This window comes from Maniola hyperantus, chromosome 18 (assembly GCF_902806685.2).
Source record: "Maniola hyperantus chromosome 18, iAphHyp1.2, whole genome shotgun sequence".
NCBI lineage: Eukaryota > Metazoa > Arthropoda > Insecta > Lepidoptera > Nymphalidae > Maniola > Maniola hyperantus.
Genome location: NC_048553.1, coordinates 2,654,383 through 2,668,299, shown reverse-complemented (window position 1 = coordinate 2,668,299; position 13,917 = coordinate 2,654,383). Strand labels below are relative to the sequence as shown.

The following is a 13,917-nucleotide window of genomic DNA, read 5'->3' as shown; positions in this document are numbered from 1 at the left end:
TGGGGAATAATTTTAGAAGTTCCCCGAAGAGCCTAGTGGTTAGGATGTCCACCTCTGAATAATTGAAGGTTGGGGGTTCAATTCTAGGTACGCATCTCTAAGAGTTATGTGCGTTTTAAACAATTAATTATACTTAACTTGATTTAGCGGTGAAGGAAACATCATGAGGAAATCTGCATGCCTGAGAGTTCTCCATATTGTTCTCAAAGGAGTCAAAGGTATACTATTATGTTCAGCTTGTCGCTGGCTCACTATAGAGTACGGTTCTCTTGAGTGTGAGAAGAGTTTTGGCCATAGTCTACCATGCTGGCCAAATGCGGATTGGTAGACTTCACTTCACACACCTTTGATAACATTTTGGAGAACTCTCAGGCATGCAGGTTTCCACACGATGTTTTCCATCACCGTTAAAGCAATGATATTTAATTATTTAGTTAAAATGCACATAACTGTTCTCCAAGAAGTTATAGGTGCGTGTAAAAAGTACTCTGTGATTCTCATTTCTCAGTGTTAGTATACCTCTATATTTAATGTACTCTGTGCATCAAACCTACTAATGAAAGAGTCATCACATATTCTTTTAAAAGTACTTATGAGACTTATATTAATCTAAAAATGCTTTTATACTATTATACTAGCTTCTAAAATTAATAATTGATTTCTTATCTAGCAGAAGAATTACTATAGCCTTTTTTAATCCCTTTCATAACTTTATTTTAATTAATATGAGTAGTAAAACGATTTGCGGATAGCTTATGTCACTGATAAAAACACCTCTCGAGTTGTTTCAATGAAAACCTCATTTGACGTAACATTTGTCTTGGTTCTTATATGACATCAAACTTCAAAACGCGTCCGCAATAGCATTTTTCATACAATAAATTTTATCGATAGTGTAAATGAACTGTCAAAACATTTTTTTGTCCACATCTATCCTTTGTGGACTGTCTCACCGAACCGTGATAGGAAAACCATATTTTGACATTGATGCTGTCATTAAATGATAGATGCAGTCGATTCGCAATCGGCCTGCTGATTGCGATCGTGACATTGTAGCTGTCATTCATCGTGCAGCAGCGGGCCGATTGCCGTAAACTGACATGTGACATCGCAATAGAAATATCCTTAAGAATCGTGATCGTTACAGTTGATAAATTTGCTATCGCGGACGACTAATGCACTATATCGCATTTGGTCATTATCGACATTTTGATGACGTATTGGTAGCACGGACCTATTTATAACCCGACTAAATCGAATATCTATGGTAATCACTTGGTAATCTAGCAATTTACATGGACATAACAGTCTCCTAAATTTGGCTACGTTACTTATTACAAATAAGTAGTTAGTCTGTGGTAACTATTTAGAACCCCAGACCACAAAGTACAATTTTTTGTTGTTTTTCCTTAGTTTACGCGTTTGTTTTTTGTGATTAATTCTGCAACTTTGCTTGCTCCTCGGACTCCGGAGACTTAGTTTTTCTCACTGAACTTATACGCAAATGCCTGGGCACTGATTTGCCTAAGTATTGGGACCCTTATTGACGGACTGTGGCTGCTTGGAAGTTAGAACTCGTAAGTTAACAAACGTTATCATTCAATACAAGTAAAGGCTCTCATGCGGGTTTCCTCACGATCTTCCTTTTCCTTCACAGCTAAGCAAGTGATATTTAGTTGTTACAATGGTATTAAACTCCGAAAAGTTAGAGGAGTTTTAACAGCGTTTCATAAAGTACCTATTATACAAATTGAGTCCATTGCTACTGGTGGTTATGACTTCATAGTAAGTACCTCCACACTACAAGTGCTTTCTCGAGTATGTTTCCTTATGTATCTAGAGCTGCCTAAAACGTTGCTCTTCATATGAAAGTTTGGATGTTTCTTACTCCTTCGCACCACAAATATTTAAAGAAACAATTTGGATTAGCTAAATTAGTAACAAAGATACCATATACACTGATTCTAAAGTCTTCGCAGACAACGTCATACCTAAACAGAAGCTGGTAGTGCCTAGTGGTATAGATTAAGCAACAGTCAGTGGTCACTTACTCAGTTATCATAATTTTTTTTCAGGCAAATGTGATACAGTGCTGCATTCATTTCTTCATCCTGACAAAGATATGGATTGGGATATGTTGTGAACTCTAGCTCTTGGACCCCGTGCAGAGACAAATAAAATAATGAACGGTGCCAGATTAGATTTATAAGAAGCAGATGGTGATATAATTAAAATGTCAGAATCTAATCTACTTTAATAAAAGCAAACATAAAAAATCATCAAACTGTTGTTTTATTTGCCTAAATAATTTAAATTCCAAAGTAATTTCCAAAGCTAAATCAATTAAATCAGAAAATGATTTGACTTTTGGACATTACTTTGGGGAATAATAATTTTAGAAGAAGTCCCCCGAAGAGCCTAGTGGTTAGGATGTCCACCTCTGAATAATTGAAGGTTGGGGGTTCAATTCTAAGTACGCATCTCTAAGAGTTATGTGCGTTTTAAACAATTAATTATACTTAACTTGATTTAGCGGTGAAGGAAACATCATGAGGAAATCTGCATGCCTGAGAGTTCTCCATATTGTTCTCAAAGGAGTCAAAGGTATACTATTATGTTCAGCCTGTCGCTAGCTCACTATAGAGTACGGTTCTCTTGAGTGTGAGAATAGTTTTGGCCATAGTCTACCATGCTGGCCAAATGCGGATTGGTAGACTTCACACACCTTTGATAACATTTTGGAGAACTCTCAGGCATGCAGGTTTCCACACGATGTTTTCCATCACCGTTAAAGCAATGATATTTAATTATTTACTTAAAATGCACATAACTGTTCTCCAAGAAGTTAGGTGCATGTAAAAAGTACTCTGTGATTCTCATTTTTCAGTGTTAGTATACCTCTATATTTAATGTACTCTGTGCATCAAACCTACTAATGAAAGAGTCATCACATATTCTTTTAAAAGTACTTATGAGACTTATATTAATCTAAAAAATGCTTTTATACTATTATACTAGCTTCTAAAATTAATAATTGATTTCTTATCTAGCAGAAGAATTACTATAGCCTTTTTAATCCCTTTCGTAACTTTATTTTAATTAATATGAGTAGTAAAACGATTTGCGGATAGCTTATGTCACTGATAAAAACACCTCTCGAGTTGTTTCAATGAAAACCTCATTTGACGTAAGATTTGTCGAGGTTCTTATATGACATCAAACTTCAAAACGCGTCCGCAATAGCATTTTTCATACAATAAATTTTATCGATAGTGTAAATGAACTGTCAAAACATTTTTTTGTCCACATCTATCCTTTGTGGACTGTCTCACCGAACCGTGATAGGAAAACCATATTTTGACATTGATGCTGTCATTAAATGATAGATGCAGTCGATTCGCAATCGGCCCGCAGCTCGATTGCGGTAGAATTTGGAACTATTTAGTTTCCATTGAACATTTGAGTTCTGAACTGTTTAAAACGAGTAAGTACTTCTATAAAGTTTATGATATCACTGCATTTGTAAAACAGTATTTGAACCTAGCACCTTTTGATCCTATGCCATACCAGAGAGCGTTCAGTCCTTTTCATTTACAACTTCCTGAACTGTTTAAGCCTACCTCTATAAAATGTATAAATTACAGCAATTGTAAAACAGTAGACGCCCTAATGTACTCGGTACTACTTTTAAACCTAGCACCTTTTGATCTATACCATACCAAAGAGCGTTTAGTCCATTTCAGTCACAATAAAACCAGCCTGCTTTGTGTTGTATAAACAAAAGCGTGAGTGTAAATTACGCACAACATTTATCACCCGGGTCCGTCCGTGCCACAATAACGCGGTTGACTTCATCTTCGAATAATTCTCTTTGTTCTTTGCAGATGGCTGTTGCCGTTTTTTGTGTGGAACAAGTAATCAACTTACAACATTTGGCAGCTAATGCTACAGTATCACTTATCTAGCCTAGAAAACTTCGATCGCATTAAAGTATATTATCAAAACATTATCCATTATACTAAATTGGCATACCATCTTTTAGCAAAAGCTTAATTAGCTCTTTTGGAGCGGAAAGAAAAATGTTAGTCATACTTGACTATGCTCGGAGTTTTTCTACGTGATCAAAATAGAAAAATGTGAAGATAAATAGAAGTACCAGAGTAACCGACATAACTCAATGGGCTGCGCAGCTGAAGTGGCAACAAGAAAGGCACAAATTTCGAAGAACTGATAGATCTTGGTTCCATTGTGCTGGGATGGTAACGTCCCAGTGGCAGACCCCGACTAAATATGTAGGTGGATAGACGTCATCGAACGTATCGCAGGGAACTATGGCTATAGGCTAAATCCTATAGATGTTTGTGTTTGTCTCTTTTTAATGACGCTTTTTCATTTTATCGAGTTTCAACCCACAACAACTTTGTAACGAATGAGATCATGAACAACAGTAGTATGTGTTTGTCTCTTTTTAGTGTCACTTTTTCGTTTCATCGAGGTTCAAATCACAGCGATATTAAAGAAGTTTCACTTCAAAAAAGCTGCTCCTACTAAATTTTATGACTTGGCCCGCAGTCACAGAGTCGTACATCACCGCATAAATCAGGCGTCTACGCCGCTAGAACGCCCGCTAATGCGTGCTCTGTAATGAGACCATCTATAATATGTATGTGTTTGATTTTTTTAGTGTCACTTTTTCGTTTCACTGATTTTCAAATCACAAAAGAAGTTTCACTTAAAAAAGCTATTCCCACTAAAGTTTATGACTTGGCCCGCAGTCGCAGAGTCGTACATCACCGCGTGTCGTTAAGGGCAGGAGGTGGTCCGATAAATCAGGCCCGTCGTCTACGCCGCTCGCACGCCCGCTAATGCGTGCTCTGTAATGAATGAGATCATGTACAATAGTTGCTGTCTTTTAGGTAATGCACAAGAGGTTTTATTTAATTATACTTACCTACTTTTGTCTAATAGTCTTTTTGGTCCAGTGGGAGGCTTCAGCCATGGCTAGTTACCAACCTACCTGTACGTCCGGTACGATTTTCTGTAGAAACCAAAGTATGGGTTTAATAAAAACTGCCATACACCTTCCAGGTTAGCCCGCTTCTATCTTAGACTGCATTTGCCACGAGTTTACCACCACCAGGTGAAATTGCAGACAAGAGTTTACTTGTATATGAAAAAAAAAAAATATCAGTCGATTACAATATGTTAGCCCTTCATTGCAATCTCGCTTCGCACGTGCTAAAATTAAAGGATTCAGGTTTACAACGTCCCTTTCCTAAAACTTCCCTTGGTTTTCAAATTGTCCCTTTCCCGAAATGTTCCCTCCCAAGTGCGTTTAAATGGAAGGAGTATGCAAGTTTTATAACCTACTGCCTGATATTATGTGCAATTCCTCTCCAATCAGACCAGAGCTAATTTAGAAATTATCCAAATTATGTTACGAGTCGAAATCGGAATCTTACACTTCACACACACACACAAAACTAGTATGTACTCATGTACTTAGCCAATAATTGTTCTTTTTTTTAAATTTTGTTCTTCTGTATGAAATAATTTTAACTCACTCTTATATTATATTGTTAATTTTTCGAGAAAATCTGTAATTGGCCATAATTCTGTAATTAGCATTTAAGAAACTTATTTTCTTATTTCGCTGTTGATTTTCCTATAATAAATAAAATAAAAAATAAAATAAAAATAAAACAACGCCCAACACTACGCCAGGAAGTTCATGAGTAAAGAAGTTTCAAAGATATTAGAAGAAAACATCATAAAATGTTACGAACATAACAAAACTTTGCTCCAACCAGCTCCAACACTTAAAGTAATAACATCATCTATTCCCGCCTTAGCGTCCCGACTCCCGACTGCACTGCGATCCGTCAAACTGCTGTATTAATTTTTGGGGTGGTTGATGGTGGTGCAGGAAGACCAAGATGTTCCCCCAATATTCAGAAGCCAGGCTCCAGCACTCAATCGGTTTAATTAGCACTATTAAAACTATTACAGACGTACTTGCTAATTTAAAATTACGTGCATGCGTTTTCGCGCGCTAGACAGACGTGGACACAGGGACGGTATTGGAAGCCACTAGGCAGGCCCTCGGCCGCAGCGCGCCGCGGCTCGGGGCTGCGGCGCGGTGCGGCGGGGGCAGGCGCAAGTCGCCTGACCGGTTCCCCGATCAGCTGGCACGCGTGTGTGCGTTGCGTCAATGGCTGATAATATTATGCACACAGATGCCGCGCGGCAAAACTAATATTAGGTATCTAAATTATCTTATTAAATATGTACAATTGATTTTTATTTATATGTAATGTAGCCCACATATCACCCTCCTCCAGAGACCGTCAAGGGCGATAGAAGTCTGTAAATTTTACTTGACGGCCGGAGCGAGTGACTTTGGGAGCTACATCGGGTAGGTATGTAGGTGTGCTTGCGGGCGGAGAGGCCGGTGTAGGTAGATTGTTAGGAGTTGTTAACTTATTTCCCGACTGTTTTTCGTCCGCTAGTATATATGCCGGCTTGAGTCGGTCGATAGAAACGGTGGTGATTTTACCTTTTATGAGAAGGGTGAATGCTTTATTTCCTCGTTCTACGACCTTGTGTGGACCCGTATAGGCTGGCTGAAGAGGGCAACGCGAAGCGTCTTCACGAACGAAGACGTATTCGGCAGTTGCCAGATCTTTAAAAATAAATACCTTTTGTTTGTTGTGGCGAGAAGCGGGGACTGGCTTGATTCTTTCGGCGAATGATCTAATGCGCGCTGTGAAACTTGTCATATCAGTTGTACAGGGTGTGCTAGAATCGAAAAATTCGCCGGGAAGTCTGAGCGGCTCACCGTACAGCAACTCGGCGGAAGAGGTTTGTAAGTCCTCTTTAAAAGCACTTCGAATGCCGAGCAGAACGAGGGGCAAAGCCTCCGTCCAGTTGTGGTCGGCATGGCAAGTGATGGATGCCTTGAGCTGTCTATGGAATCGCTCGATTAGTCCGTTACACGCTGGGTGGTAGGCCGTTGTGCGTTTGTGTTGAAATCCGATGGTTTTGGCGAGGTATTGGAACAGTGCACTGTGAAATTGGGATCCTCGATCTGAAACCACGGTCGTCATTACGCCAAATCTGGATATCCAACCGGAGATTAACGCTTTGGCCACCGTTTCTGCAGTGATATCCGGGATAGGCATCACTTCCGGCCACCGTGTGAAACGATCTATGGCCGTCAAGCAGTACCTATTTCCCTGTGAAATTGGAAGGGGACCGATGAGGTCGATGTGTACCTGCTGAAAGCGTGCGCGAGGTAGGTCGAAAGTACCTAATGGTGCAGATACATGTCGACTGACTTTAGAACGCTGGCAGGCTAAACAAGTTCGACTCCACTCGCGACAGTCTTTTCTCACTCCGGGCCACACAAACCTTTCGGCTACCAGCTTGGCGGTCGCGGAGGGTCCGGGGTGGCTTAGCGAGTGTAAGCTAGTAAAAACTTGATTACGAAATTCCTTTGTGACGAATGGCCTGGGTGTCGGTGTACTTACATCGCAGTACAAAGGTATACGACTTCCAGAAAAATCCATCTTTTTGAGACGAAGGGAAGAATCGTCCGAGAGAAGATAATGGGCCAACTCTGGATCATTATCTTGAGCCTTTGCCAGATCAGTGAGACAGATTGGAGCGTCCAGTTTTTCGACGCGAGATAAGGTGTCGGCTACGACATTGTCTTTGCCGGAAATATGCCTTATATCGGTCGTGAACTGGGAAATGTAGTCCAACTGTCGGAACTGCCTAGGCGAACAGTTTTGCTTCCTTTCGTGAAAGGCGAAAGTGATTGGTTTGTGGTCTGTGTAGACCGTAAAGTGTCTAGCTTCGACCATGTGCCGGAAGTACTTTATGCCCTCGTAGATCGCGAGAAGTTCGCGATCATACGGTGAGTACTTTTGTTGGCTGGGGCTGAGCTTTCGACTAAAAAATGCCAGAGGTTGCCACACGTTACCTTTCAGCTGCTGTAAAACGGCTCCCATAGCCACGTCCGATGCATCCGTGACCAATGCGAGCGTGGCTTGGTGATCCGGATGGGCAAGTAGGGCTGCCTTGGAGAGGCCTTCTTTAGTTGCCGTGAATGCGGTTATAGCTTCGCCGGTGAGGTCGATGGGTGTGGATCCCTTGACAGCCCCCATGAGAAGAGCGTTAAGAGGCGCTTGTATCTGGGCGGCGTTGGGCATGAATCGCCTATAAAAGTTGGCCATGCCCAGGAAGCGTCGGAGTGCTTTAACGTCCTTGGGTGGGGGGAAGTCGCGTATTGCTTGTATCTTCGTATCCAGTGGTTTGGTTCCGTTCTCCGAAATTTTATAACCTAAGAAGGATACCTCGGGAGCTCCAAATACACACTTAGATACGTTGATTATCATCCCGTAGTCTCGAAGTCTAGCGAACACAATACGTAGATGATTTTCGTGTTCAGCCTCGTCCCTGCTAAAAATAAGAAAATCATCTAAGTAACAGTAGACGAAGTCTAGACCGCGCATCATTTCGTCGACGAACCTTTGGAACGTTTGGCCGGCATTACGAAGGCCAAACGTCATGAAGGGGAATTCGAACATACCGAATGGCGTAGTGATGGCTGTCTTGGGTATGTCTTCCGGGCAGACAGGTATCTGGTTGTAGGCTTTCACGAGATCGATGGTACTGAAAATCCTGCAACCTGCAATATTATGTGCAAAATCGTGAATGTGACGTATTGGGTACCTGTCTGGTATGGTCCGGGCGTTAAGTTGTCGGTAGTCGCCGCAGGGACGCCATCCGTTGTCTTTTTTCGGCGCGAGGTGCAGTGGAGACGACCACGGACTTTCGGAAGGCCTCGCTGTACCGTTGGCTAGCATCGCCTCGAACTCCGCCTTTGCTACCTTCAGTTTGTCCGGGGCGAGACGTCTGGGGGGGCACGTGACGGGGGGACCAGGTGTCGTCCGTATGTGATGTTGAGTGTTGTGTGGTATAGTGCGATGTGTACCAGCTGGTCGAGTAATATCCGGATAATCACGGGATAATACAGTGTGATACCGTGATTCTCCAGCGAGCACCTTAACAGATAAAACATTACAATTTGAAGCTATGGATGCTGTACTGGTAACAGAAGTTAAATTATCTATTAATTTCTTATTCTTACAATCTACAACTATACTATAATATATTAAAAAGTCCACTCCTATGATTGGCTTTGTCACGTCCGCCACTACGAAACGCCACGGGTAGGTACGTCTGAGTCCAATGTCCAAATTGATATATGCGAACCCGTACGTGTCTATTGTTGAACCGTTAGCCGCGACGAGTGTGTAGCCGGTGGGTGCACGGCGCTCCTTGAGTTTGGACCGAGGGAAGACGCAGAGGTCACTTCCAGTGTCCACGAGAAACTGCATCTTCATACTGCGGTCGGTAACAAAGAGGCGACCTGGGGAGGTTGGGCAATCGTCCGTCGCCATCAGCGACTGCCCATCGTGTTTTCCGCTTTTTTAAAATCGCACGGCTTCGAGCATCGCCGAGCCTCCGCTCCGAACCGGTGGTGGTAATAGCATACCGGATATCTCTTGTAGCTGGAGTTGGAGCGGTCCCTCTGTCGCGGCGGTGTTCGGCGGCGCTCGTGTGATCTGGAACGGCTGGCGGAACAGCATGATCCCCGGGTATGGTCTGAAGTCGTAGGTCCACGAGTGTGCTCGTCGAGTCTGGTGGACAGGCGCTCGACCATTTTCTTGAGCTCGGCGATCTCGCTGGCGATGTTGCTCGTAGCGGTGTAACTCGTCGACGCCGCCGCCACGTTGCACGGCGTGACGATGTCGTGCACATGGTCGGCTAAGTCGGCGAGCTGTTCTAGTGAGAGTGTCGGCTGCGAGGCGACTAACGTCTGTATGTTGCTAGGTAAACGTTGACTCCAAATGCTCTTAATAAAATCCGCCGGAACAGCCGGTCCTGCAAGGTCCTGAAGGTGTCTCAGGAATTGTGATGGCTTCCTGTCCCCCAGCTCCTCGTGGGTCAGCAGCTGCTTGACCTTTTTTTCATGGGACGCTGAGAGACGGCGTATTAATTCCGTTTTTATTTTATTGTAACGGTGGCGCTCCGGAGGGTTTACGATTAGCTCTTTGACTGCCTTGGCATGTACGAGGTCCAAATTTGTAAGTACATGTGTGAATTTGGTCGCGTCGTCTCGTATGCCGTAGTTTTCGAATTGGCCCTCCAAAAGAGCGAACCAAATTTCTGGTTCCTCGGGCGAGAAAGGTGGAACTCTAACCTTAAATCGACGGTTCTCGATCGGTGCCGCGTCGTCCACTTTTGGCGGTGTGGGGCGTGCCTTCTTAGCTAACCGCGTGGTTACATTCGACTCGCCCTGCCGTTCGTCGCTGCTGCTGGAGCTCATCCTGTCGTATTCAGCATGGGTCACCAGTTTGGGGTGGTTGATGGTGGTGCAGGAAGACCAAGATGTTCCCCCAATATTCAGAAGCCAGGCTCCAGCACTCAATCGGTTTAATTAGCACTATTAAAACTATTACAGACGTACTTGCTAATTTAAAATTACGTGCATGCGTTTTCGCGCGCTAGACAGACGTGGACACAGGGACGGTATTGGAAGCCACTAGGCAGGCCCTCGGCCGCAGCGCGCCGCGGCTCGGGGCTGCGGCGCGGTGCGGCGGGGGCAGGCGCAAGTCGCCTGACCGGTTCCCCGATCAGCTGGCACGCGTGTGTGCGTTGCGTCAATGGCTGATAATATTATGCACACAGATGCCGCGCGGCAAAACTAATATTAGGTATCTAAATTATCTTATTAAATATGTACAATTGATTTTTATTTATATGTAATGTAGCCCACAAATTCAGACAATTGCAATTCGAACTGTCGTTGTTTTAGGCACGTACTGGCGAATCGCCAAAGCCGTTTCGAAGTCCGATACTTCGGATACAGGTTAAATTGATTTATTGGTCCATGTATAGACGTTTGCGATGAAAAATTCTTCGTAACGATTTCAATTCTTGCTTATAGTATTGTGATCGAAGATGGAGTAGAGTAGATAATGCAGTTGCATTGGCATATACATCATTGGAATAGCTTTTAGCTGCGAATACACCCGCATAGAAGTTTTTTAATTGATCCTGTTAAAATTTCCCAAATTATCGGTTAGTACCTATTCGTCCATCCATCAGCCTGTTTGCGTCCACTGCTAGGCATAGGCTTTTCCAAGAGCGTGCCACCAAACACGGTCCTCCGCCTTCCTCATCCATGCGCTCCCCACCACCTTCAGATCATCGGTCCAGCGGGCTGGAGGTAGTCCCACACTGTGCAACGGTACGCGGTCTCCACTCCAGAACACGTCTGCCTAGCATACTAGTTAGTAATTAAAGAGAGCTGTATTGATATCTCAGTCAGTCTCCTTTTGATATTATGATAAAAGATTATGCTCATACAGATTTTTGCTTAGTAAGTACCTAATCATTACCATGTTTATTTATTCAGCTAAAATGGATAGCGTTTCGGCTAGGATTCCGTCGTGGATAGGATTTCGGCGTTAGTACAGCCGCATATTAAAATTCTTCGGACACGTCTCCCGGCGTGAGAGTGACTCCATTGAGCGCCTTGTCGTGCAGGGCAAGGTGGAGGGCACCAGAGGGCGAGGAAGGTCACCCATGCGATGGACCGACCAAATTAAGTCTCCTGTGGGCGGCCCTTTGCACGAATGTACCAGGCTGTCAGACAGCAGGGAGAAGTGGAGAATGCTCGTTAGGCGTATAATATCTGCCCTCAAAGATGTTGCTTCGTGATGACCACGACCGCTTTGCCAAGTGTGCTACGACGAATAAGAAGAAGAAAGTGGATAGTCTATCGTGATCTACCTTACACTGCATCACCATTTACCAGTAAGTATGACAGTATGACAGTATGACTGCATCATCATCATAGTCATCAACCGATAGACGCCCAATGTTGGACATAAGTCTCTTGTAGGGATTTCCACACGCCACGGTCTTGCGCTGCCTGAATCCACGGCTCCCTGCGACTCACTTGCTGTCGTCCGTCCGCCTAGTGGGGTCTTCCAACGCATGGTATGATTAAAATAAATAAATAAACAAAATAGCCTTTTATTTCCGAACTTAACCTAACTAATACAGTATCCTTAAATGTAGATAATTTGTACGATAAAACTTAACAGCTATATTTACAGGAAGAATAATTTAAACTTAGGATTTTTTTGTATCTAAATGATGTCCCTTAGTTCGGTGTGCCTGGTGGCATAGACCTCCTCCAACTTTCGCCATTGAGCTCTGCTGCAACCCTCGTCCAGAAGGGACCCAATGTCCTTCGGGCGTCGTCTTCCCATCTTCTGATTGGTCGTCCCTGTCTCCTAGTACCATCCCTTGGATACCATAAAGTGACATACCATGGTATGATTGCTAAGCTAGAAAATTATAAATGAAATCCAATTTCCTCCGTAAATCTGGTTCAAACACCAATAGCTCAAACTTTCCTCGTTAAAAAACCAGGCCGCCGAAGTGCCTCATCATTTTCTAGCGAGTAATGGGCTGACGATGCAAAATTCCTTAATAACCTTCCTATACCGAGGAATAATCCAGCGAAGGTCAACAAAGGACGGTGAGATTCCCTTTTAATTAATTCAGAGTACCTAATATTTCTAAAGTGTTTGAATAAAACCTGAATCTCATTAATGTTCAGCTACTTGGGTAAATTATTTTAAAGAGTTTGGTTTTTTATTAAGAACTTTAGATATCCCGTGCGCCGAATATTTCAGAAAGAAAAGAAAGATAATTATTATAAAATGCATTTATTTGTTTGTGTCACAGATAAAACAAAGCATACAAATGTATAAAATTTTCATCTGTGACACCACCCCAAATAAGTGTCTAAGTCCCGCAAATTGCTATTGCGCTGGAACCATATCACATTAACACCTAAATGACGTCATTTTGACGTCAGCCGAAATGAAAATATACAATTATTTAGCAATTAGCAATTTGCGGGACTTATACAGCACAGCACGTCTTGCATCATTGCGTCAACACCCATAAAATGCAGGACACTGATTTTCAGCTGTGTGACTAGATATTATGTCTAGTAAAATATTATTCCTTAGGTATAAAAGAAAACTACGTAGGGGTAAAAAAAATCTGTTTGATTGTACAAAGTCTGGTGAGTTGCGAATCTGCCGAGTTTAGAATCTAGTCAGTTGAGAATCTATTCAGTTGTGAATCTGGTAAATTGAGAATCTGGTAAGTTGCGAATCTGCTGAGTTGAAAATCTGGTGAGTTGCATTATCACTTACAACCAGGTGAGATTGCAGTCAAGGGCTTACTTGGAATTTAAAAAAAAAACCCCAAAAAATAATTGTTTCCAATTATTATTTACGTCACCCAAAATAGCGACAACATAAACTTACCACAATATTAACAAACGCAATTGCCCGGCAAAAGTCGCAACTCTGTCAAACCCCCTTTGCGAAACCGCAATTTTACGACACTCACGACTAAATGTGTCCTAAATCGCTTCACTTCATTTGTTTCGTGTTCAAATCGCATTAGTTTAATTTTAGCCGTCGATTCCTGCGGTTGGCAATAATTACGCGGTGGATTTAGTCCGACTATGGTTTTCTGACAGCTCAGACAAACGACACTGTAAAGTTGGAGTAACTTGATTGAACAACTGTCTTAAAAACCGTCCAAGTGCGAGTCAGACTCGCGCACCGACGACGGTTCCGTACTCAGGTGTTTTTATACCATATTTGCTATATTTATTACCATATTTGCTATTTACGCATATTTGCTAGCTTATACCAAGGCCATGTGCTGAAAGTAAAATATTTTTCACACACACACAAACATTTTTATACAAACACTTTTCTTAAAGTCTGGGTAATGATTGTGATTTTTTTT

The 13,917-nt window shown here is 42.6% G+C and overlaps 1 protein-coding gene across 1 annotated transcript; it reads right to left on the bottom strand.

Annotated features, from left to right (window-relative positions):
- Window positions 1-9,466: 9,466 nt before the first annotated feature.
- Window positions 9,467-10,396, bottom strand: LOC138403592 (uncharacterized). Its single transcript, XM_069504765.1, has one exon. It carries the CDS (start codon window positions 10,394-10,396, stop codon window positions 9,467-9,469), a length of 930 nt encoding a protein of 309 aa, XP_069360866.1.
- Window positions 10,397-13,917: the final 3,521 nt, after the last annotated feature.